The 26,532-nt window shown below is 40.1% G+C and overlaps 1 protein-coding gene across 4 annotated transcripts in view; it reads right to left on the bottom strand.

Annotated features, from left to right (window-relative positions):
• The window catches only part of EGLN1 (egl-9 family hypoxia inducible factor 1), a 56,825-nt gene that overhangs the window by 14,959 nt on the left and 15,334 nt on the right, over positions 1 to 26,532 (bottom strand). For all 4 annotated transcript variants that reach the window (XM_089311581.1, XM_002717333.6, XM_051820710.3 and 1 more), the window contains exon 2: positions 515 to 634. In XM_089311581.1, coding sequence (XP_089167707.1) covers positions 515 to 634 — 120 coding nt within the window. The remainder of the gene's footprint in view (positions 1 to 514; positions 635 to 26,532) is intronic.

Here is a 26,532-nt window from a genome sequence, read left to right on the forward strand (position 1 = left end):
TTTAAAGGTAAGATGTTTTACTAAAGTTACTTTTGTAAGTCAAATTTTAAAAATGCTTCATCAGTACCTCTTTTTTCTAGCTTTACTAAGGTACAATTGATACATAAAAATGCATATATTTAAATTTATATAATTTAGATACGTGAGACTCATAATACCATCAAATCACACAGTAATAAACAATCCATCACCTCCCAAGTTTCCAGTGTTCCACTTAGTTTTCTTCTTGCAGTTAGAACACTGAGCATGAGATTTATGTTCTTAAATTTTTAAAATGCACAATTACTATACTGTTAATATTATATACTGTCTATAGTATACTATATCCTGTATATAAAATATATTAGTATCTGTTTCATTTGATAAAAATCCATACCTAATACCTGACACTAAAACAAATTTAAGAGAGAAATTGTTTCATGTTTTAAATATAGTTTAACCTGCGAAGAATATAAATCTTAATAATCGTGGGGAACCAGTGAGAAAAAAATAAATACTCAATTAAGTTGCATACCTTGGCATCCCAGTCTTTATTAAGATAATATATACATGTCACACATCTTCCATCTCCATTTGGATTATCAACATGACGCACGTAACCTGTTCCATTGCCTGGATAACAAGCAACCATGGCCTGTAATAATAATAATGATTTTAAAAGTCCATGTATGAACAAAAAGGGAAAACAGTGTATAAAGCAGATCTCTTGATTTTTGGATACTCCAACTTACACTTAAGTTGTTGTTCTCTTTAACAGAAGCCCTATTTTGTAAAAAAGAAGAGGTAAAACCATTTGACACTGACATTTATAAAAACACACAGTAGGCTGGTGAACAATCTAAATTCTGCTTCCCAGCAATGGGAAAAGCCAGCATCAAAGGATCAGAGAGCAACACTGCTATGAACCCTTGGCTATCACAAGCCATTTGCTCTTGCTTAAAACCTTAAATGCCAAAAGGATTTCAAAGTTCCACTTTCACAATATTTATACATATTGATAATCAAGATCAAGTGAGTTTTTGTACCACTCCATGACAGATTTCTCTCCTCAAGTCACCTGTATTACCATCTGACTGGTGGACTGTCAAACACCCTACTGGACACTGTCTCTGAATGCCACCCATTTAAATAGGCAGAATTTAAATCATCAATTGCAAATCAACTCAGTGATTTTACAAAAAATTAAATTAGCCAGTGACTAAGTTCTTTTCAAATCAGAAAGAAAATAGTTTTTTGCTCATATAATAACAAGATATGGTTCAGAAGACTGTGGAGTGTTAAACATGAAGGTGGAAGAGAGATCCCAAACAAACAACACAAAACAACTTACATATCCTAGGACATGACAGCCAAATGAAGCTGGGAAAGGTGACTGAAAAATAATTCTCAGGAATTCGGAAGCAAACAAAGACAAAGACATTCAAGATTACCAGTTATCCTGAAATCCTTTATTTCTTCACCTATCAAAGTCAATGGCTCAGTATTAAGTTAAAGTCAATGATTTGGTATAAAGTTATCAGACAGTAATTAAATTGCTCTATCATCATAGTTAAGATAAATGATATTACAAATTTTTGAAATTCATATTCAATGGAATATGTAAAAGCTGCTGAAAAAAGTAACTCAGTGGTTTCATCCCCTAGAGAGAACAAAATCTTGCTTTTCCTAAGCACCCTGGACCTACTGCTCTTCATCAACAACAGAAGTTTTGGTGAACAATAATATCCACAGGTCTCTCTCCTGACTCCAGATAGACTTAACAAGTTCCTTCTTTCGGCCATAGAGATTGGTAATAACAGGAAGGAGAATGGCATGAGGGTAGTAGGATTATGACTGTTCAAAAGAAGGTGACCCCAATAATTTCTTTAATTCTAGTTGCCAAAAAAGGGGCATTTTATGCAGCAGAGCCTGAATAATAAACTGTAAGAGGGTACAAATTTCACAATGCAATTAATACATTGTGGTTAACTGAAATAATTATCATGTATTATGGAAAACAATGGGGAACAAAACCCATAAAACCTGAACTCTTTGCTAATATGATCTCAACTCAAAAAAGTTAATTTGAGGGGTGCAGCTGGTTAAGCCACCACTTGCAATGCCAGCATTCCATATCAGAGTGCTGATTGGAGTTCCACCTCTTCTACTTCCAATCCAGCTGCTAGTGTGCCTGGAAAAGCAGTGGAAGACGGCTCAAGTGCTTGGCCCCTGCCAGTCATGTCGGGGATCCGGATAAAGTTCCTGGCACCTGCTTTGGCCTGGCCCAGCCCTGGCTGTTGTAGTTATTTGGGTAGTGAATCAGCAGCTGCAATCTGGTTCTCTCCTTCTCTCTGCCTTTCAAAAATAAATAAACAATAAATCTCTCTTATTTCTTAAAGTTAATTTGGGTCTCTCCAACTACTTGATAACTCAGCATCTCTTGCACAAAGAAAGGAGGGGAAAAACTTTCTCCCATTTACCCACCACACCCCATCTCATGCATCTATTTAAGAACTACTTTGTAAAGCCTACCCAGTGCCTTCTGAGGCCAAAATGATGAGACTATGTTCCTTGCTTTCATTTATTATATAATCCAGTCTAGTGGGACAAATAGCCAATAAACACATAAAACGTTAGACAGTGAAAAGTTATCTTTTCATAAGATATGAAAAAAATAAGTTGAGAAAGGATACAGAAAATGAAGGCATGATATTCTAGAATAGTGGTGACGGAAGTTTGTTCTGAAGAGCTGAGAGTGGAGATTCAAATGAAAGGGACAGCAATTTGTGCAAATATCTGGGAGGGAAGTAAATGTGGTGGAGAGAAAATGAGGGGAAAGGCAGAAATGACTGGGCAGAGTAGAAAACAAGAACTGGCCAGTGTGGCTGGAAGAAGAGTGAGCAAAGGCTAGTACTTATTAGAGTAGACACCAGATAATGTGGGGGTAGGGTCACAGGGTCTGGTAAACCACAGTAAGGACTGGATAGTCTCCTACGAATGACAAGAAACCAGCTGAAAACACGTCTGACTAATGTTTTAAGAGATCAGGTTTATTTTTGTATGAATAAAAAAGCACAACTGTAAAAACCTCAATATAACTCAACACCTAACATTTACTGCATGTTTACTATTTGCCAAGTTCTATTCCCAGCAATTTATGCACAGTAACTCACACAATTATGTAAAGTAAACAGTACTATCATTTCTCACCTCTGTTGAACTATTAAGAGAAATAAAGCCCAGGAAGGTGATTCGTGTCCTCAAACTCACATGACAAGTGAATGCAGAGACTCTGCTTCCAGAATCTAAGTAATTAATCACTATACTGGACTGAAGGCGAAAAGAGAAGACTAAGTTGGCTATTGCAGTTTGCAGGACAGAAACAAAAGAGGCTGAACTCAGAGTGGCAAAGTGGGATGTATGTATTCTGAATGCAGAAAACCAACGTGACTTGCTGATAGACTGGAAGCGGAGAATAAGAATCAAGGATGACCCTGAGGTTTTCAGTCTATGTAAATAAATACATGGAGTCACCATTTAGTAAAATGGAAATGCCAAATGAAAGAGTGATTTTAATAATAAGCATAGGGTAGGAGAGGAGTTTTCAGCAATGGTCAGGATGAGCTACGGGGTGGCAGTTCAGCTGCCACATGGGACACCTGCATCCCATAGCGGAGTGCCAGGGCCCAGCTCTGCTCTCCGTTCTGGCTTTCTGCTTATGTGCCCTCTGGGTGGCAGCAGACGATGGCTCAAGTGGTTGAGTCCCAGCCACCCATGCAGGAGATCCAGACAGAATTCCTGGCTCCTGACTTTAACTCTGCTCAATCTCAGCTGTTGTAGGCATTTGGGGAATGAATCAACACATGGGAGCTCACTCTCTATCTCTGCATGTGTCTCAATCTCTCTCTCTGCCTTTCAAATAAATAAAGAAAAATTAATAAAAGAAAAGATGAGCTAGACATTTCAGACTAGAACAATACCGAGGACACCAGGATTATGTATAATACACAGGCTCTGTCTGTAACTGTCACTTCTAAATCGCTTTCCTTGGAGTCCTAGGATTAGAGTTGGGGACTGTTGGGGGATGAACTGAGAAGAGGTCAAAAGGTTTGACTCCAACTTTCAACTGAAGGGCAGTGATGAACTGTTTCTGATCTTTGAATTCCAAGTGAAACTTGAAAAAAATAAAAGATGAAATAAGAAAAGTTTTGAAATCTTATAAATTGCAAGGAATACTTTTAGTTCAAGTATGTTAATTTTTACAATCCCTGGGGGGCCAACACCATTTTAGTCTTATCTTGCGTCTGTAGGTCCATTTCATTCTGCTGTGATGATGTGGACACTGAGACATGAAGAAAAAGAAGAAAAGATCCAGTGTTCCACAGGGCCTATATTTTATCTGTCAACTCAGCTTGCTAATGCCAGCCCCAGGAAAGGTGCTAATCCATGACTGCAATTGTAAATAGGATCAAACCAAACATACTAGTGTAACTCTGCAAAACAGAAGGCTTAAAAACAGAAACAATGCAAACCCCCATTTATAATTCTGAGGTATGTTCCCAATCAGCTATCTTGTATGTATTTAAATTGCTTATTGAGAAAAACCTATCTAATAGTTCAATTTCCCATTGAGGAAAACTTATTTCAACATAAAACAATTGAATACTATTTCTTCCTTTTTGCTATGAAAATATACATGATTGAGGATGTCCTTAAGATAGGAAACACCATAAATCTGTTTTTCACTTTGAGAATAAAAGGAAGGAAGAGGTTTGCTATACCTCTTTGGAATCAGAAGACATTTATTTCTGGCATTGGAAGGCTTCAATATGAAGTTGAACCAGGAAAATTTTTTTCCTTCTTTATTTGAGATGAATTATTTTAAAACAGAGATCCAAAGGTAGAAGAACTAAAGTATGGTGAGTTACCAAACTAATGCTTTTACAGTGAATGAAGTAAAAAGGCTTACTATCTGAAATTTTATTCTATTAAAACATATTGCCTGAGGGCACACAGCCCTATGCCTTTTATAGAGGTTAATGGCTAACATTTACTAACCACTATACAGACCAGGCATGAGTTATCTCCTTTAATCTCCGCAGCAAGCCTATGAAGTAAGAACGACTAATTTCCCCATTTTAGAAATTAGAAAACTTGGGTGGGCATTGTGGTGTAGTAGGTTGAGCATCTGCCTATGATGTCAGCATTCCACTTGGGTGCCGGTTCGAGGTTGGGCTGCTCCACTTCTGATCCAGCTCCCTGCTAACCTGCTGGGGAAAGCAGCTGAAGATGGCCTGAGTGGTTGGGCCCTCCATCCACATGGGAGACCGAGAAGAAACTCCAGACTCTTGGCTTCAGCCTGGTCTGGAAGCTATTTGAGGAGTGAAGCAGCAGAAGGAAGATGGCTCTCTCCTCCTCTCTGTAACTCTGCCTGTCAAATAAATAAAATCAATTTCTCTCTCTCTAAAAAAAAAAAAGAAAGAAAGAAATTAGAAAACTTAGCTATGGCGAGAAGAAAAAAACTTGCCAAAGGTCAGAGCAGAGGAAAATGAACAGATACAGTGGAGAAGGAAAAAGAACCTTCTGTGTTCTTCCTCAATTCTTCGCTCCAGGAAGGCTTGCATTTACTCTGCCTCAGAGTTGCAATGAAACTAGCAGTGCAGATTCCCAAGTGGTCCACTACTTGCTATCATGGCACGTATTCATGCATAGTGCTCAACTCTCCCACATGAGTGTACTGCCTAAGTATTTTCCAATTGTATCTTTGAAGACTTTTCCCCATCCGCTGCCAAAGCACACTTATCCATCACTATTACTACTTAGGTGGTCTACACAAATCTAGTTCATACATGTGGCAAAATAAGTCATAACATGGGAATAACAGCAAGTTGGAATTTACTATAATTTACTTTTTAAAACTTCAGGTGTTAATTACAGTAGTATCAAAAAAATGAATATAATAAGAACAATATCAGTATCTCTTGACACAAACATGTGGGGAAATAAAGGCAATCCACAGCAGAAGAAGATAAAACTTACCCAACTAATTCCAAGTAGAAAGAGAAGAACATAAAAGGAGGTACTGTGACACTGCTATGACAGATCACAGCAAGCTTTATGGGAGAAGCAGTATCTGGGCTAACCTTGGAAGAAATACATAAAGTTGGAGAACAGGACTTTCAAACAGTAAAAGAAAATACAGAACACATTTGATGACAGGAATATTCAGATCTGCTACAGTTCCTGAGAGGGGAAAAGAACACTGCACACATATGTGGGCAGACTGTGGCCACTGTGGCCCCTGCCTGGCCCTTGCTGACCACTGTGCACATTTGGGAAGTAAATCAAGGGATGGCAGTGCTGTGTGTGTGTGTGTGTGTGTACTTCTCAAATGAGAACTCCTAAAAAATCTTTAGAAATACTTGCTATTGTCAACAATACTGTGATCAACAATAGTTCTAAGAACCCTTTGTGGGGCCAGTGCTGTGGCACAGCAGGTAAAGCTGCCGCCTGCGGTGCTAGCATCTCATGTGGGTGCCAGTTGGAGTCCTGGCTACTATACTTTTGATCTGGTTCCCTACTCATGTGCCTGGGAAAGTAACGGAGGATGGCCCAAGTGCTTGGCTCCTTGCACCCACATGGGAGACCCAGATAAAGCTACTAGCTCCTGGCTTTGGCCTGGCTCAATCCTAGACATTGTGGTAATTTGGGGAGTGAACCAGCAGATGGAAGAAACCCCTTACCCTGCATCTCCTTCTCTGTAACTCTTTCAAATAAATAAATAGAATCTTTTTTTTAAAAGAACCTTTTGTAAACAACCTTAATATCTTCCTAAAATTGTTAAAACTTTTTGTTGTGAAAATGTTCTCTAATATGGTTATATTAGTTTATTCCACCACCACCTCTGTATGAGGGCATACATCTTCCTACCTACTTGCCAACTCTGGGTATTAAGTTTTATTCTTTAAATAACTGTTGGGGCCAGCACAGTGGTATGGCGGGTAAGGCAATGTGGTGAGTAAAGCTGCCGCCTGCAGTGCTGGCATCCCATATAGGCGCCAGTTCTAGTCCCGGCACCCTTATGCTCCACTTCCGATCTAGCTCTCTGCTGTGCCTGGGAAAGCAGTATAAGATGGCCCAAGACCTTGGGCCCCTGCACCCACATGGGAGACCCGGAGGAGGCTCCTGGCTCTTAGCTTCACTTTGGTGCAGCTCCAGCCATTGTGGTCAACTGGGGAGTGAACCATCAGATGGAAGACCTCTCTCTTTCTGCCTCTCCTACTCTGTGCAAATCTTTCAAATAAATAAATAAAATTTTCAAAAAAAAAAAACCTGCTTATTAGTTTGATAAGCAAAAATTCATCTCCCTGGGGTGGGTGTTGTGGTATAGTAGTTAAGGTGCCCCTTGAGACACCCGTACCCCATACTGGAACGCCTGGGTTCTAGTCCTGCCTCCACTTCCAATCTAGCTTTTTGCTAATAAGCACCCTAGGAGGCAGCAGGTAATGGCTCAAATACTTCCACCCATATGGGAAACCTAGCTTGAGTTCCAGGCTCCTGGCTTTGGCCTGGCCCAGTCCCAGCTGTTGTGGGGATTTGGGGAGTGAACTATAGGACAGAAGATCTCTTTCTGTCTCTCTGTCTTAGAATTAACAAATAAAACTTTAAAAACCATATTATTAATGTTTTGATTATAAATTTGTGAAGTAAACATTTTTCATATTCTTATTGGCCATTCAATTAATGTTTTATGAATTGCCTACACATATCTTTTATCCACTTCTGTAGTGAGTGGTTCATCCTTTACTGATTTTGAACAGCTCTTTAGCTATTAACCACTTTTTTTTATATTTATAGCTATATTAGAAAGAATTAGAAAAAGAGAGAGATCTTTCAACTGCTGGCTCACTCCCCAGATGGCCAGGGTTGAGCCAGGCTAAAGCCAGAACTGGGGACTGTACCAGGGCCTTTGGTTTCACTGGTTCTATGGTTAACTCCCCTTAAGGAAATTCTGTTTTATGATTTCAACTGGATTAAGCTGAATCCTAAAAGTGGATTAGCACTTCTTTTAATAAACCTTTCATAAAAGGTGCTTGTCATAGTCCTAAAAGGATGGAGAACAGGAGTTTCACCCATCTTATAAAATAGCTTGCAAGACTATTTTTGTGACTGCTTGCTAATAAATTTTTGTATAGATAGCAGAACTCAGTTTGAGTTTGCTTTCATAGTAGCATGTCATTTAGAAGCTGGGTTTTGGCTGAGGAGAGCCATAGCACTCATTTGTCTGTAACCTCTGAATGTTAGCACTGATTCTTGAAAATAATCTAATACCTGTGGGGGAAAAAAAACTTGGCTCAGGTCAGGTCATACCATGAAGTCAGAGATATAGTATAATATATACTACCACAGAGTTTTGTATAAGGTACCCAAACAGCAAAGTCATGATGAGCTTTGTTATGGGAAATGGTGTGTCAGAAAAGACTTTATGCAAAAAGTGACAAATGAGCAGAATTTTGAAGAATTAAAAATAGAAGTTTGCAAGAGTAGGAGAAGCCAAATGCAGGGAACAAAATATTTGCAAAAAAAAAAAAAAAAAGAGAGAGAGAACCAATATGACATTTTCCTGATGGAAATGCAAAAAGGAACACACTGTTGGCAGATGTAGTGCCGTGTGGCAAAGAGGATGAGACAGAAAGACAGGAAGTGGCAGCTCATAAAGGCTCTCACTCATAAGCCAGTATTAACCAAATGTGTTCAGTTAAGAATCGCCTGGGCTACTTCCTAAACTATAACGGTCTCCAGCCTCTCCACTTGAAGCTATGATCTAGTAGACACAGGATGAGGCACAGGGTGTTGTACAATGAACAAGCACTTCATTCCGAATGGCAAAAGGCCAAAGGCAAAGGGTTCTGAGGAGTAATAAATCATATGTCAATTTTCAACACTGCTACATGTAGAGGATGGACTAGATGACACATAAGAAGCTACCAACATACAGATGACAGATGAGAGAGTCACAACACAAGAGATGTGAGAATGGAGAGGACAGGGTGGCTTAAAGTAACATTGAGAATGTAAAACAGATAGGATTTGATCTACTACATACTGACAAATTTTTTTGTCCTTTTTCCATCTGCCAGGAGAGTAATCCCTAGAAGCAGTTACTATTTTGTCTACTTTTTAAATTAATGACACGTAATGGATATTGTTCAGGTTTAAAATAAGTTCTTGTTTCCCTCTCATTACTACATGTTCATCCGTTCAACAGATACTTACTAAGTACCTATAATATACCAGGCACTATTCTAGATCTTCTGGGTTACACAATTGACCAGACTAGACAAGGAAGTAAACACATATACTAGCAGAAAGAAAAAGCACAAAAAATGTATTCTAGCAGGAAGAAAAAGCACAAAAAATATCATATGTCAGAAGTTTTACAAAAAGCAAAACAGGGAATGGAGAATATAATGCTAGCTCGTAATTATTTATAGGGTGTGCCTCACCTTAGAAGTTGACATCTGAAAAACATTGAGTGATGAAGTAGATGTTCAAGGCAGAAGGAACAAATGGTACAAAGACCCTCAGGTGGCATCGTGCCTGGCATATCTGAGGAAAAGGAGGGTTAGTGTGGCTGGAGAGGAGAGAGCAAAGCAAACAACAGTGAAAGATGAAGTCAGGTAGAGGTGGGGCACAAATAATGGAGGGCTTCAGAGATCACCATAAAGACTAAAGAAGAGAAAACGTCAGAGGGGGTTTAGTCTGACATGAAGAGGAATGGCTGGCAAACTGGTGCACAGCTTATTTTTGAAGTTTCATTAGAATACAGACACATTCATTCATTTATGTTTTATATTTACATATTACCTAGGGTTGCTTTTGTGCTATTAACAGCAGTTGAACAGCTACAACAGACCATGTGGTCCACAAAGCCCCATGTTTTTTTGTTTTGTTTTGTTTTGTTTTGTTTTTTTTAAATCCATCTGTCCCTTTACAGAAAAATTCAACAATCTCTGACATGGAAAATGGATTGACAACGGGTAAGAATGGAAGGTACACTGATTGCTTGGATCATGGTGGTAGCTATGGAAGTGCTAAGAAGTAGCTGGATACCCATTCTGTCTTGGAGATAGAATAAACAGAGATTTATAGAGAGAGTGGCATGCGATATGAGAGACAGGATGACTCCTAGGTTTTGGTTTGAGAAACTAGAAACATGTAACTATCATAAAAAGATGAAGACAATAGGTGGCATGCCTAATCATGCATAATAGGGGGAGATCAGGAGTTTAGATTTGAAAATGTTCAGTTAGGGTACAAGTAAGGCAGAGTGCTAAGAAATGCTAATAGAACAGAAAGGAAAATTGATCATTTCACTATAGCTGACAAGTAAAATGACCAGACCATGCACTTTTTTCTTTGGAAAAAAGCTGGATTTAGGAGAGGCCACAAGAAAGATGGGTCTGGAAGGAAGAATATGAATTAGCCAGAGAAGGAGAGGAAGAACAATGTTCTTCCTGGACAATGTTTCAGGAAGAGAAAAGGACACAAAAGAGCACAAGAAATAGCAGTGTGTGTGTGTATACACATGTTATATGTATGAACTGCAAACAAGGCACATCCTAAAGCATGAGGCAAGCAGAAACAGATGGAGCTGGGTATAGCTAAGGCAACTTCCTGAGAGCTTACTGTGCCCTGATAATTAACATGGACTTTCATGTTGACAGGGAGTCACTAAAGAGCAAAGAAGGATCACATTCAGAACTGTAAATTTTCAATCACTTGAGTAGATTGAATGGTACCATTCTTGAAGTACAGCTATAATGCCACGAGTTGATAAGACCTGTCATAAAAGATGCAACTGAGATGCTTAAGAAATTAACTCCAATATCAACGAGATGATTCTTTCCAATAATAAGAATGTAAACTCTCTTTCTAGGGAGATAACCAACTACTTCTGAAAGGTTTTGGGGCATGATGGACAGTCAAGTCACAACCTTCATAAAAATACAAGTTCTATTTGTATTGAATTCTAATTTACAACTTACAGTTTCACTTCAACTCTAAAAACTCCATGAAGAATGCAAGAAAGTGACACTCTCTACTGTACAAATAAATCGTTCTAGGCCTTGTTTTAACAGTTGAAATGTTTAATCTTTCTAACCATACCACTGCAGAAGAGTGTAATTTATCTAAGTATCAAATATGGTCTTAGGAAATAATGAACCTGTATCAATCAACATTAACTTTTTTTTTTTTTTTTTTTTTTGACAGGCAGAGTGGACAGTCAGAGAGAGAGAGACAGAGAGAAAGGTCTTCCTTTGCCGTTGGTTCACCCTCCAATGGCCGCCACGGCTGGTGTGCTGAGGCCGGCGCACTGCGCTGATCTGAAGGCAGGAGCCAGGTGCTTCTCCTGGTCTCCCATGGGGTGCAGGGCCCAAGGACTTGGGCCATCCTCCACTGCCTTCCCAGGCCACAGTAGAGAGCTGGCCTGGAAGAGGAGCAACCGGGAATGAGTCCGGTGCCCTGACCGGGACTAGAACCCAGTGTGCCGGTGCTGCTAGGTGGAGGATTAGCCTATTGAGCCGTGGCGCCAGCCAACATCAACTTCTATTCTTTTATCACTCTGAATGAACATAATATTCTCCACTTTTTCTTATCGTTCTTAAGAGATGTTGACTAATTATAATTTGCCATAACTAGACACTTTTAATTTTTTTAAAAATTTTTTTGACAGGCAGATGGACAGTCAGAGAGAGAGAGACAGAGAGAAAGGTCTTCCTTTGTCGTTGGTTCACCCTCCAATGGCCAACGCGGCCGGCGCACCACACTTATCCGAAGGCAGGAGCCAGGTGCTTCTCCTGGTCTCCCATGGGGTGCAGGGCCCAAGCACTTGGGCCATCCTCCACTGCACTCCCTGGCCACAGCAGAGAGCTGGCCTGGAAGAGGGGCAGCCGGGACAGAATCCGGCGCCCCGACCGGGACTAGAACCCGGTGTGCCGGTGCTGCAAGGCGGAGGATTAGCCTAGTGAGCCGTGGTGCCGGCTATAACTAGACACTTTTATAATATTTATTTTCTAGGTTTTCCCAAACACATTGTGGATATGTCACAGAGAATTAACTAGGTCTAATTTAATCTCATGTTCTTTATGCCAAACACAAGCAACACAAATATCTGCTGAATAAATCAATTAATGATCTATCTTGACAGATAGGTATTTTATAGGTAGACAAGAGAGGAACATAAACATGTTTAATTCAATTTAAAAACAAAAGTTGTTCAATCCCGGGTTTCGGCACCAAAAAAAAAAAAAAAAAAAAAAAAAAAGTTGGGTTTTACCAATCTTATGCTAAAGATTGACAATAGTATTGTTCCATCATGAAAAATAAATTTGAAGTTGAACAATTTTCCACTTGTACAGGATAGCCACAAAATACACACATACTGTGTGATCCTTCTTCAAAAACTTTTTGGAAACTAGAATTAAAATATTTATTTTGATACAAAGATTTTTGAAATCCAAACATATAAAGGGTCTTCAAAAAGTTCGTGAAAAATGTGTAGGATGAAAAAAACAGATTGGTTTGCATTCAGTACCCTGTGATTTTATTTTAGCCTTATGCTCAGTTTATTTTTAAGAATGTTCAAACATACCTTTAGAATAGCTTAGAAAAACAGACTAAGGGCTGGCTTTGTGGCACTGCATGGTAAGCTGCCATTTCTGATGGCATTATCCCATATCTGAGTGCCAGTTTGAGTTCCAGCTGCTCTGCTCTCTAGAATCTAGCTTCTTGCTAAAACACCTGGGGAAGCCAGCAGAAGATGACTCAAGTACTTGAGCCCTTGCCACTCATGTGGGAGACTGGGATAGTTCCTGACTCCTGGCTTCAGCCTGACACAGCCTTGGCTATTAAGGACTTCTGGAGAGTAAACCAGTAGATGGAAGATATTCTCTCACCCCACACGCCCCCACCTTCACTCTGCCTTTCAAATAAATCATTTAAAACAAAACAAAACAAAACAATACAAAAACAGAAAAATAGACTGATTATAAGAATTTCAAAATACTTAAGAAATCAAGTTCTCTAAATCCTTATATTAAAAAAGTGACTCTCAGACATATTGGCAGTAACTACTGACATTCTCACAAACTCTTGTTTCCACTGCCTACCATAAAAAGGATAGGATAGGATAGTGTGGCCAAGTAAGTATATTTAAAAAAATAAACACATAACAAAGACCTAGGAGTTTTGGTTCTCCATAAGCTTAAAACAGTCACTGCATTGCTAAAAAGCTGTTATAATATTAACGTACATTAAATATTCCACTAAAATCTGTAGTACTCAGGCCATATCGAATGCTTATATTCATTTTTGGAGATACATTAGAGGAAGAATGATGAAAACGTGGAGTTAAATATCTAAAAGTTAAAAAAAGTGGGGGCTGGTGTTATAGCACAGTGGGGTAAATCACTGTCTGCGATGCAGACATCCATATTGGAGTGCTGATTTGAGTTGGGGCTGCTCCACTTCTGATGCAGTTTCCTGCTAATGCACCTAAGAAAGCAGAAGATGGACGAAGTACTTGGGTTCCTGCTGTTCACATGGGAGACCAGGATGAAGTTCCTGGCTCCTGGTTTCAGCCTGGTGCACACCTAACCCAGACCTGGCCATTGTGGCCATTAGGGAAGTGAACCAATGGATGGAAGATCCCTCTCCCTCTCTGTTGCTTTGCCTTTAAAATAAGTAAAAAAAAAAAAAAAAAAAAAAAAAAAAGGTACCAAAATGGCAACGGCAATGTTCCCAGGGCACTGAAATTTCCAAGGTACACGAACCAAGTCAAGTAAATGCACAAACAGACAGAACATCTGAGTAGTGGTTCCCAGTTTGCAAGACTGTTTTTACCTTCGCAAAGGAGAGCATGATTAAGAGGAAGAACAGATTAAGAATAGTGGGCTCTGAAAGCAGATTCCTGCACTTGAATCCTCAACTGCCACTTCCTTCTGAGTCACTACGGGAAAGTTATTTAACCCTTCTGTTCCTAACTTCCCCTGTCCAAAAAGTGAAATGACAACAGTACAACACTTGCAAAGCTATTAAGTCAGTACATATGAAGTGCTTGTAATAGTGCCTGCTACACAGATAATATAAACATTAGCTATGACTAACTAATTGCTATGGGACCTGGGAGAAATTCCAAATCTCTGGAGCTGCGTTTTTATTTGGAAATTAGGATATCGCTCATTACCTCACTGGGCTGTGAATCAAACAAATCAACAAAAGAAAGTATTCAAAAAAAATTTTTTTTAAGACATTTATTTATTTGAAATTCAGAGTTACACAGAGAGAGGAGAGGTAGAGGTAGAGGTAGAGGGGGAGAGAGAGAGAGAGAGAGAGACAGAGGTCTTCCATCCATTGGTTCACTCTACTGCTACCCCAGGCCATAGCAGAGAGCTGGGTGGGAAATGGGGCAGCCAGGTCTCGAACTGGCGGCCATATGGGATGCTGGCTCTTCAGGCCAGGGCATTAACCCGCTGAGCCACAGTGCAGTGCTGGACCCCCCCCCCCCCAAATTTTAATTCTTTTTTCCTTTCACAAACATCTTATGTACTACTATAACTGGCCCACTATGTGCCAAGCATCAAGCTAAATTTCATCTTTATTACCTAATCCTTACAACTGTGAGGGATGGCTATAATTATCCTCATTTTACAGACAAGGAAATTTGAAGCTTGGAATGGATAACCCACCTGAGGCCACACAATTAAACAGCCAGAGTGTGAACCAAGGTTTACTGGATTCTACAGCCCAATTTGGGGCTTCAACACTTTACAGCTTTTCATGAATACTCCCTAATTTATACATCTTTGTAGTTACTCATGTGCCTAGTAAAATGTCTCATACATGAAGCTATTCAATAAATTGTTTTTATCAATCAAATAAATGAACACTGGCTATCTTCAACTTGGGCCAATTGCTTTGAGCAAAGAGAAGTTAGCATATCAGAAACAGAAATGCCTCTGTCTTTCCTCCATCTGCCATTAGGTGGTGCTGAGATCCTGAACAAGGGACCTAGACTACACTGCCTCCTATCCAAGCTCTAACATTCGGTTCAGCAACACTTCTAATACAGCAAAGATGTAATCATAAAAGTCTGGCCCAAACTCTTCAGAGATGGAAAATCTAAACGACAGAAAGAGCCTGGGAATTCTGATTTCCAATCCTGCACTGCTTCCTTTATGACACTGCACCTGCGTTGGAGACCTGGAAGAAGCTCCTGGCTTTAGGATTAAAAGAAATATAACCAGCATCGCAGAGCCAAAATAATGGACAGTAATATAAAACAGCACTTGGTAACTTTTATTATGCTAAAACTTCAAAACTTTTTTAAAAACATTTTATTAGCCGGCGCCGTGGCTCAATAGGCTAATCCTCCACCTAGCGGCGCCGGCACACCGGGTTCTAGTCCCGGTTGGGGCGCCGGATTCTGTCCCGGTTGCCCCTCTTCCAGGCCAGCTCTCTGCTATGGCCAGGGAGTGCAGTGGAGGATGGCCCAGGTGCTTGGGCCCTGCACCCCATGGGAGACCAGGAAAAGCACCTGGCTCCTGGCTCCTGCCAGGATCAGCGCGGTGCGCCGGCTGCAGCGGCGGCCATTGGAGGGTGAACCAACGGCAAAAGGAAGACCTTTCTCTCTGTCTCTCTCTCTCACTGTCCACTCTGCCTGTCAAAAAAAAAAAAAAAAAAAAAAAAAAAAACATTTTATTGGGGCCAGCACTGTGGTGCAGCGGGTTAACGCCCTGGCCTGAAGCGCTGGCATCCCATATGAGCTTTCGAATCCCGGCTGCTCCACTTCTGATTCAGCTCTCTGCTATGGCCTGGGAAAGCAGTGGAAGATGGCCCAAGTCCTTGGGCCCCTGGCTTCAGATCAGCACAGCTCCGGTCGTTGCAGCTATCTAGAGAGTAAACCAGCAGATGGAAGTCCTCTTTCTCTTTTTCTCTCTCTGCCTCTCCTTCTCTGTGTAACTCTTTCAAATAAATAAATAAATAAATCTTTAAAAAAACCATTTTATTTATTAATTTGAGGTAGAGTTACAGACAGTGAGAGGGAGAGACAGAGAGAAAGGTCTTCTGTTGGTTCACTCCCCAAATGGCCGCAAGGGCCAAAGCTGGGCTGGAGCAAGAAGTTTCTTCCTGATCTCCCACGCAGGCGCAGGGCCCTAAGGACCTGGGCCATCTTCTACTGCTTTCCCAGGCCACAGCAGAGAGCGCTGGATTGGAAGTAGAGCAGCCAGAATTCAAATCGGCACCCATATGGGATGCTGGTGCTGCAGACAGAGGATTAACCTACTGCACCACAGCGCAGGCCCTCAAACTTACTAGTCATTACAAAACACTAGATTTTATTGCTTCAGAAAAGTATCATAAACATTAGGATATTATGTTTTTATTTTGCAGTACCTAATTCTAATAAACAAATAGGATAACTTCAGAATAAATTATTCTAATAAAAGCCTTGAAATAGCCCTATCAGTTATTTTTGGAAAAAAAAAAAGCATTTATATAAACACTGCATAAGATTTTGAAACTACTGATACAAAATCTAAGAGACTAGCAAAAACCTTTTCATAAACTCCAGATATGAAAAATGAAACAATCTCACTAGAATTTTAATATTCAGGGATGGCATAAGAAATTAAAAAAAAAAAAAAGAAAAAAAAGGAAGAGGAGAGGGTTTTCAGCCTTGAGTTAACACACCACTTGAGATGCCTGCATCCCATCAAGATGCCTGTTTCTGGTCTTGACTGCAGTTTCCTGCTAATGAAATCCTATAGGCAGCAGGTGATGACTTAAGTAGTTGGGTTCCTATCATCTACAAGGGAGCGGTGGATTGAATTCCCGGCTCCACCAATGGATGGAAGATTTTTCTCTCTAGCATCCTCTAAAATTAAAAAAAAAAAAATCTTAAATAAATAAGGGGGTCGGCGCTGTGGTGTAGTGGGTAAAGCCGCTGCCTGCAGTGCCGATATCCCATATGGGTGCCAGTTCAACTTCAGCTGCTCCACTTCAGATCCAGCTCTCTGCTGTGGCCTGGGAAAGCAGTGGAAGATGGCCCAAGTCCTTGGGTCCCTGCACTTGTGTTCGAGACCCAGAAGCTCCTGGCTCCTGGCTTCAGATTAGCACAGCTCCAACCGTTGCAGCCAACTGGGCAGTGAACCAGCAGATGGAAGACCTCTCTCTCTGCCTCTCCTTCTCTCTCTATGTAACTCTGCCTTTCAAATAAATAAATAAACCTTTAAAAATATGTAAATAAAATAAAGAGTTCTAGGGCTAAACATAAAAGCCACTTAGAAGATTAAAATATAGAACACAAAATATTTTTAAATAAAATTTAAAAATAAGCAATTTCCATTATAGCACTTAAGGTAAATGTTATTTAAAATCATCTTTTTTTTTTTTTTAAAAAAAAGGTTTTATTTATTTACTTGAGGCATAATTACAGACGGGGCTGGGGTAGGGGAGGGAAGGAGGGAGGGAAAGAGAGGGAGAGAGAGAGAAAAGTCTTCCATCTGCTGGTTCACTCCCCAAATGGTTGCAATGGTCAGAGTTGCACTTATCTGAAGCCAGGAGCCAGGAGCTTCTTCCAGGTCTTTCAGGTACAGGGGTCCAAGGACTTGGGGCATCTTCTACTGCTTTCTCAAGCCATCAGCAGGGACTTGAACTGGTGCCGACATGGGATGCTGGCGCTGCAGGCTGATACTTAACCTACTAAGCCATAGCACCAGCCCCTTAAAGTCATCTTAACATTTATTGAGCATACCATGTATAACAAATGGGTAGTCTAGGTCTGTCTAATTCACTATGCTATTACCTCTTATGCTCCGTAGCTATAAGAGATAGAATGAGAAAACTACAGGAAAATATGGTGGTATAGAGGGATTAAGGTTGGACTTGGCCAGTCTAGGTTAAAATCTCAGTTCCATTACTTACCTAGCTCACTTTTGGGAATAACAGTACACACCTCAAATGTCTTGTATTTTAAAAATAGAATCATGTGAAGGACAGACACACCACCTGATAACCAAGTAAGCATCTACCAAATGCTGGTCATTCTCATCATCACTGACAGTTTCATCTTAATTACCACCATCCTCACACAGTCACAGGAGGATTTCACCCCCATGGTGGATAGCAGCTTTTGTTTGTCCAGTATCCATTCTCTATTCTCTTTCCATGAGCCTCATTTCCTTGGGGAATCCTGACCTACGGTCAGTTGCTAGGGTAGGCTGGATGTTGGTTCAGAAACAGGCTCATGCCGTAAGCTCCTCAGCGGCAGAGCCTTGACTCCAGGATTTGGGTAGAAGCCCTGGGTAAAGAGATGCTCTCTTTCTGCATACGTAATGCTGAAACTAGTGGAGTCATCTTGCTGTCACACAAGGAAAGCTTACAAAAGAGTAGCTAGAAAAGGGCTGGGAGATACGTTTTGATAATACTGTTTGAGCCCTTGATTTCAACTGTGCTAGAAGGTTGATCACTAGATCTATAGTTACAGAGACCATCAAATATTTTTTCTGGCTTGCTTACAACCACTTGAGGGATTTTTTTCCTCTGGTCGTTTGCATCTGAGATGATCTAACACAACTAGTATGAAACAGTACCCAGAAGTTAGAGACCAGAATACAGGAGAGCTTAGTAGTGAAGGGAATTAGACAGATCTAGTTCCAATTACTAGTACATGGCTATAGGCATCTCTCTAGGCCTACTTCCTCATCTGCTTGCCTGAAAGAATTGTAAAAGGATGTAACAATGCATATAAACTGCTCAGTCTTCTGCGTAGCAATGAACAATTAGCAGAAGCTATTATTTTATCACTGATTCCCAAACCGATTATTATACCTGACCCCTCTGGAGTTCCCTGTCCACATTACCAGCAGTCTAAACAGCCATCTCCAATCCCAAATTCAACATTTCCAAGTCTTTTTATCCTGCTTGCACACTCCAAATCATACCCCTGGCTCCTTGAAAGGAATGCTTACTGGAGGTCAATTCTTCATTAATAATACTATGTTCCCAACAGTATTTAATACAAGAATCCTAGGAGTATTTTCTAGACAGAAACATCTTCCCTGGTATCTAATCAATCACTAAGTCCTGTTAAGAATCAACAGCCTGACAAGAAAGAATTTTCCCCTGTCTGTTGGATAAAAACAAGGAAAGGATTCTTCCAACTTCAGTATGTGACCTTTTCAATTAGCTTTCAAGAAGAACTCCAATCCTTTTCTTCATCTTATCCTCCTTGTGGTTTTATTTCTTCCTGTTATCTAGGATAGATTTTTTTTTTGCTAGCTTATTTTTTCCTTGACCTCACCCTACAAACTAACAAATTTAGACCAAGCCAATATTTGCAGCTCCTGTACCCAAGCTATTTAGCACCACTAGAAAAAGTTATAATTATGTAGATAGACAGCACTTAAGGTTATCTTTGACCTCATCCACCTGGATCTTCATAATTCTAGCAATTTCTATATTCCTGGTCAGATTTGTTGGCATTTTTTAAAATTCTTATTTCAAAATTCCATCATCTACCTCTCTCAGCCACTATTTCAGCTCTCAATTTCTAAATATATCTAAATCTTAAACTCGCATCATCTCATTCCCTTCACAATGGCAGGAATACAGAAGGTTCACAATAATGGGAAAAGTAGAAGGAAAAGATGTCTCCTATGTTAAGGCTAATCCCCTTTAGTACCTCTGAAACTTCAACATGCATACAAATAAACTGGGAACCTTATTAAAAATGTATATTCAGATTCAGGAGGTCTGGAGTGGGGTTAGAAGTTATGCATGCCTTCGAACAAACCAATTCGCCAGTTTGGGGGCAACATTTAGAAAAGAAAGATCTATGGCTGGTCTTGTTGTATAGCAGGTAAAGCTGCTGCCTGAGACATCAGCATCCCATTTAGGGGCCGATGCACATCCTAGCTACTCCGCTTCCCTATCCAGCTCCCTGCTAATGGCCTGGGAAAAGCAGCGGAAGATGGCCCAAGTGTTTGGGCTCCTGCACCTACATGGGAGACCTAGATGAAGCTTCAGCCTATGGACTGGCCCTTCCTAGACTGTTGTAGTTATCAGTGGAGTGAACCAGCGGGCAGAAGATCTCGCTCTCTTTCTCTCTTTCAAATAAATAATAAATAAATAAATCTTAAACAACAACAAAAAAGGGTCTAGAGTCCATCCTTCCTCATCCCTCCATAGACCTTTTACTCAAAGCCAACACCTTATTTCCTGTATCTTCAACATGTGCTTCTCTATTAATTGCCCCTTTCCCAACACATAACATACCCATCTCTTGTATTTTAAAATAGAACTTTTTGGGACCAACATGATGTTGTAGCAGGTGAAGCCACTGCCTGCACTGCTAGCATCCCATGTGGGCACCAGTTCAAGTCCTGGCTGCTCCACTTCTGATCCAGCTCCCTGCTAATGTGCCTGGGAAACAAAAGAGGATGGCCCAAGTGCTTGGGCCCCTGACACCCAGTGGGAGACCCGGAAGAAGCTCCTGGCTCTGGGCTTTGGCCTGGTCCAGCCCTGGGGCCATTGCAGCCATCTGGGGAGTGAATCAGTGGATGGAAGACTTCTGTCTCTCCCTTTTTCTCTGTAACTCTGCCTTTCAAATAAATCTTAAATGAAATGTTAAAAAATAAAATAAAAATAGATTTTTGTTTTGTTTCTCTTCTACCTAGTATCCAATCTTTTTAGCTCTCCTTGGCTCCATAGGCAGGAGCCTGTGAGGAGTAATCTATGTCAACAGTTCCCAAATTTTCTTGGTTCACAGAACCTTTAGTGTCTCAGTAATTTTTCAAGGCACTTCTAGGCCAAAAGAGATCTCTAGTAATTACTATTATAAAATAGTAAAGGCAAGTCACTTAATAAGTATTTAAGTCCTAACAATGTAATGCCAGTTGGCACTGTGTACCTTTACATACCTTGGAATCAGATTAGACACTGACAGACTCATTTCCTGTGGGATACTGATTTTCAGGCAATACTTGCTTTTTTATCTCAGCAAGCACTGAAAACTCACCTTCACAACAATATGACATCACTGAAAAGAACGCACTGATGAAACATTATGGTGTCCAACAGATGTTGCTGAACTTCCCTTGAAATTTTAAGATATTCCATAGCACCCTTATAAGTTTGCTAGTACTCTGGGGAAGAAGTATTGAAATCCTCTAGTTACTGTAACTGTTAACCTGTCAGCTACACTTTTCTACTCAGTTTTTGCAAAATTCTGGAGCACTATATTATTTTTATTATCAGAAAACACATAAAATCACAAACAAAGCAGCAACCATAAGATTTTTACAGTTAAAATCTGTGTAATTCCTAAATTAAAAGATAACAAATGCTATAATTATCACTTATTTAAGCTACATTAAGTTATTCAAAGTATTCCCTTGATGCATTTTCAAATAAGCTTTATTTTCTTTGAAAATGACTATAATAGTTTTTTCCATGTCAATACTAAAAAAGCTACTTCCCATAATATGCAGTAGAATATATCTTAATGGTTTCATATTTCAACTGTTAAGAATGTTAAGAATAAGTAATTTTAGAAAAAAGGTTGCAAACCATTTCTTAATGGTAGCATAGGTTTTTTAAATGTATTTTTTTTACTATGAGTACAATTATTATGAGTCAAATTTAAGACAGACACCAAAGTAATTCTACAAATTTGCTAACAGCCACCAGAAAATATTATTAATGATAAAGAAGTCAAAAGCATGAATGAAAAATTCTCAAAACAGTATCCATTATTCTAAGGAAGAAATAATTTTTAATTTGTTTTCAAAGCAGAAGGTTAAACCTCTGCCTGCGGCACCAGAATCCTTTATTGGTGCCAGTTCAAGTCCCGGCTGCCCCTCTTCCAATTGAGCTCACTGCTATGGCCTGCAAATGCAGTGGAAGATGGCCTAAGTCCTTGGGCCCCTGAACCCGCATGAGAGACCAGGAAGAAGCACCTGGCTCCTGGCTTCAGATCCGCACAGCTCCAGCCATTGCGGCCACTTGGGGAGTGAACCAACAGAAGGAAGACCTTTCTCTGTCTCTCCCTTTCACTGTCTGTAACTCTATCTCTCAAATAAATAAATAAAATCTTAAATAAAAAGAAAATCACAAGTACTTTTCAGTACTTGTTAAAAAAAGCTTCCTATTGGTTACAGACAATATGATAAATAAAAATACAAGCAATATCAACAAATTAGAAAATAAACCAATGCTTACATAAGTAAGAATTTTAAGTATAAACTCACTTATGAGATTTGATTAAATCATTCTTTTTAGAAAAATTTATTTTTTGGAAAGGCAGTGTGATGTGGGTAGGGAGATGGGTATCTTTCATCTGACAGTTCACTCCTCAAATGGTTGCAACAGCCAGGGCTGGGGCAGGTAAAAGCCAGGAACCAGAAAATCCATCTCTGTCTTCCACGTGGGTAGCAGGGGCCCAAGTATTTGGACCATCCTCTGTTTCCTTCCCAGGTATATTGGCAGAGGGCTATATTGGAAGGAGAGAAACCAGGACTCGAACTGGCTCTCCTGATATGAGATGCAGGTGTCCCAAGTGTTGCCTTAACCCGCTGTGCAACACTGGCTCCTGACCTAATGTTCTGAACTTATCTGTATGCACAGCTGGCCTTCTGTTTTGCTTTTAAAGATTTATTTATTTATTTGAAATCAAGAGTTACAGAAAGAGAGAGGGAGAGACAGAGAGAAAGAGATATCTTCCACACAATGGTTCACTCTCCACATAGCTGCAATGGCCAGAGGTGGACCAGTCCAAAGCCAAGAAGACAGTAGGTTCTTATGGTTTCTCATGTGAGTGCAGGGGCCCAAGCACTTGGCCAATCCTCCGTTACCTTCCCAGGCATATCAGCAGGAAGCTGGATCAGAAGTGGGCAGCCAGGTGCTGCTCATATAAGATGCTGGTGTTTCAGGTAGCAGTTTTACCTGCTACACCCAGTGTTTGCCCGTGTCTGCCTTTTGAAATTAACATCTAAGCATTTCAATTTTTAAATGAAGCTTAAAAAAATTCATAATTATAAATAAAATATTTATTAGCACTTGACTTTATTCTGCTAAGAGGGAGGGCATGGAAAAAGATCCTTTGATTATCCTCAGCCCAAGTTAGTTCATCACCCATGATGTAACACAATCATCTGAAATTCAGATCAAGTTGCCCTTATCTACTCACTAGTTTCCTTTCTCACAGTGCCAAGGCTATGTGCCAATGGCCTAAGCAACAATAGATTGGTTTTAATTAAAAATAAAGTTGATCTCCCAGTATAAATAAATCAGGCAGTCTGAATCTAAAACTGAATTTTAACTTGTGATACCCATGTTAACCAGCACCATGATCAAGAGCAAATGTTTAGTTAAGGTCAACCTAGTCCAAATTCTAATAATCAGAAAAAGATCTGCCAGGAGCTCAAAATATAATTAATTTTTAAAAGAACGCTTCTTATAAATAATCATCTCTTCTTTTGATTAGGTCAGCATTATTCCCATCTCACAGATGGAGACTGCGAAGATTGGTGAGTGACTTGCTCTGCGCTAAGAGGGCCAGGGGACAAGAATCCAAAGCAGTACTAGCAGGTCCTATTCCTAATTCTGGTTTTTGTCAAAAATCACCTTTCCCTCATCCCCTGTCCCTGTGTGCTCTTTTGATAGATCATTCTAAACCACTTTGGGCTGTAACCACTCAAAACTACAACCAGTGCTTGCACATGAAAAAATCTCCATACTCAAAATGAAAACACATTTTTAAGTATCAAAGTTAAGAAAAACTGATGGTGAGGCTGGCTCCATGGCTCACTTGGTTAATCCTCCACCTGCGGTGCCAGCATCCCATATGGGCGCTGGGTTCTAGTCCCGGCTGCTCCTCTTCCAGTCCAGCTCTCTGCTGTGGCCTGGGGAAGGCAGTGGAGGATGGCCCAAGTGCTTGGGCGCCTGCACCCACATGGGAGACCAGGAGGAGGCCCCTGGCCCCTGGCTTTGGATTGGCATAGTTCTGGCCGTGGCGGCCATTTGGGGAGTGAACCAATGGAAAAGGAAGACCTTTCTCTCTGTCTCTCTCTCTCACTGTCTGTAACTCTACCTGTCAAATAAATAAATAAAATCTTTAAAAAAAAAAGAAAAAGAAAAATTGATGGGCCAGTGTTGTGGTGTAGTGGGTAAAGCCACTGCTTGCAATGTTGGAATCGTATACAGGAGCTGGCTCAAGTGCCGGCTGTTCCACTTTTGACCCAGCTCCCTGTTAATGTGCCTGGTAAAGCAGTGAAAGATAGACCAAGTCCTTGGACCCCGTACCACCTGGGAGACCAGGAAGAAGCTCCTGGCTTCTGGCCCAGCCCCAGCTGCTGCGGCTATTCAGGGAGTAAACCAGTGGATGAAAGACCTCTCTTTGTCTCGCCCTCCCTTTTTCTGTAAACTCTTTCAAATAAATAAATAAAGCTTTAAAAAGAAAAAGAAAAATTGAGAGATGAGACCTTTTTTTTTAAGGATAAAAATGTTTGAATGAATTCCAAGATCAAATTCAAAGACTTTTACACTGACAGGTTTCTATCATCTGCAGTCTAACTTCTTTTAGCACAGTTAAATCTGCTGCTTCCCCCAAGCTAAGTGCTTCAATCTAGAAATAGTTAAGATCAAATGGTTCTCTGATCATAAAATATTTCCCATCTTGTTTAACTCATGCTTTCTTTTGTTGACTCTTAACTCTTAAACCTTTCTTCAATGTATTTGAAATTTTGAATACAGTACAGTTCTAAAGCCAGATCAAAACCATGATACAATTAGAACTTCAAAATTTTGCTTTGCATATCAATCAGGTGGGATCAATATCAAACTTTGCTTCTACTAGCAACAAGTTTTTTTCTTCAAGGTCATGTAAGAGGTCACTTTCAACCTCATGTCTACTATGCTGTTTTGTTTTCAAATGACATGTTTTCTGAGAATTCTTGGGCGCTGGGTGTGGATGAGGGAGGTACGATATGCAGGCCTTCTCTCCTTGAGGTTCATGATGTGCTAGGTTCTATCACAATTTGTAACTCAATCAAGTAACTTTTGGCATAGGCAAGGCATACGGCTTCATTTCACCTTCAGTGCAGACTTCAGTGCAGTACTTGGGAGTTATAAATAGCTTAGACTATGCTGGCTATTTTTATCTGGAAAATTATGGACTAGAAACACCACAGTAAGCATAAAATGGAGAGCTGACCACAATAGGACAACAACTCTCACAGAAGTCTTCAGCTTTAGAAAGTGGATGTAAAGGTGGAGAAGCAGAGGTGAGGTATGGGTTGCAGGATTAGTTCAGGACAATTCACTGACTGTTAATACATGACAAATATATAACAAGAACAAAACAAAAGGTGCTTCTGAAAGACAGTACAATATAGTATAAAAACAGCTCCCCTACCCTTGTAACTTTCTGAAGACACTTCTGGTTAAGGTATGTGAAGAAGTTTTTGAGAAAAGAGAGATTAATAGAGACTCAAACTTTGAGGAGATATTCAAGAAGGGGACTTAAACTACATCCTAAAGAAGTTAAAAGATTTGAGAAACTGAAGAGTGATAAACCAGTCACAGAATTTATAGTGCTGGGGGGAATAATTAAAGGGGCAATAAAAGGAGAAAAACAGCCTAGCTCAAAGTGGTATTTATTTGAATATGGTATTTCAAAGAATAGTGGCATATACAAGTGGATAGACAGTGTGGGACTAAGCAAATGGCAAGCATTATATGCAAAGATAAAACTGTATAATTCAAACAATTTTTGTAAGATTTTTATAAGTGTTGATAAATTAACATAGGATGATATGGGAGGCACACACAGAAGATTGAATTAAGGAAAGAATACTGTGTAATCCAGGTATAGAGTGATTAAAGTCTTAACTGGGGCTGTGCAGTGGAAATACAAACATAATGCTCACTGAGTCCCTGATGAAAGCTCAGGATATGAAAACGAGTAAGGAAGGAGGCCTATCCTTAAGTGGCTCACAACAGTAGGAGAAACGGGGGGAACCTACTACTCTCAAGAATGTGATGTCAGTGATGGGCAGTGCCAGAGCAACAGACAGGACAGGGGTGTAATTCTGCTTAGATGGACAGGAGCAAAAAACAAGTTGAAGAATTCTCCTATCATTTTCCACAGGGAGAGTAGGGGAAATGCACAAAGAAATAAAAATGAAGATATGTTCAGGGACTTGAAAGCTGGCCCCTCTTGGTCAGAACAGAAGATGTATGGCAGGACTTGATATATTCTTAAAAACAAAAACAGTGGGGTTGGGTGTCTGGCCCACAACAGAGTTCTGGGTCTGTTCCCAATTATAGCTTACTGCTAATGCACACTGTGGGAGGCAGCAGTGAGGGTTCGTCCTGGCTCCTGGCTTTACCCTGACCTAGCTTTGGTTATTGCAGGCATTTGGGGAGTGAACCAGTGGATGAGTGAACGAGTGGATAAGAGATCTCTCTCTCTTTCTACCAAATAAGTAA

This window comes from Oryctolagus cuniculus, chromosome 13, assembly GCF_051225735.1.
Source record: "Oryctolagus cuniculus isolate XC-2025 breed Fujian yellow rabbit chromosome 13, ASM5122573v1, whole genome shotgun sequence".
In the NCBI taxonomy this organism is placed as follows: domain Eukaryota; kingdom Metazoa; phylum Chordata; class Mammalia; order Lagomorpha; family Leporidae; genus Oryctolagus; species Oryctolagus cuniculus.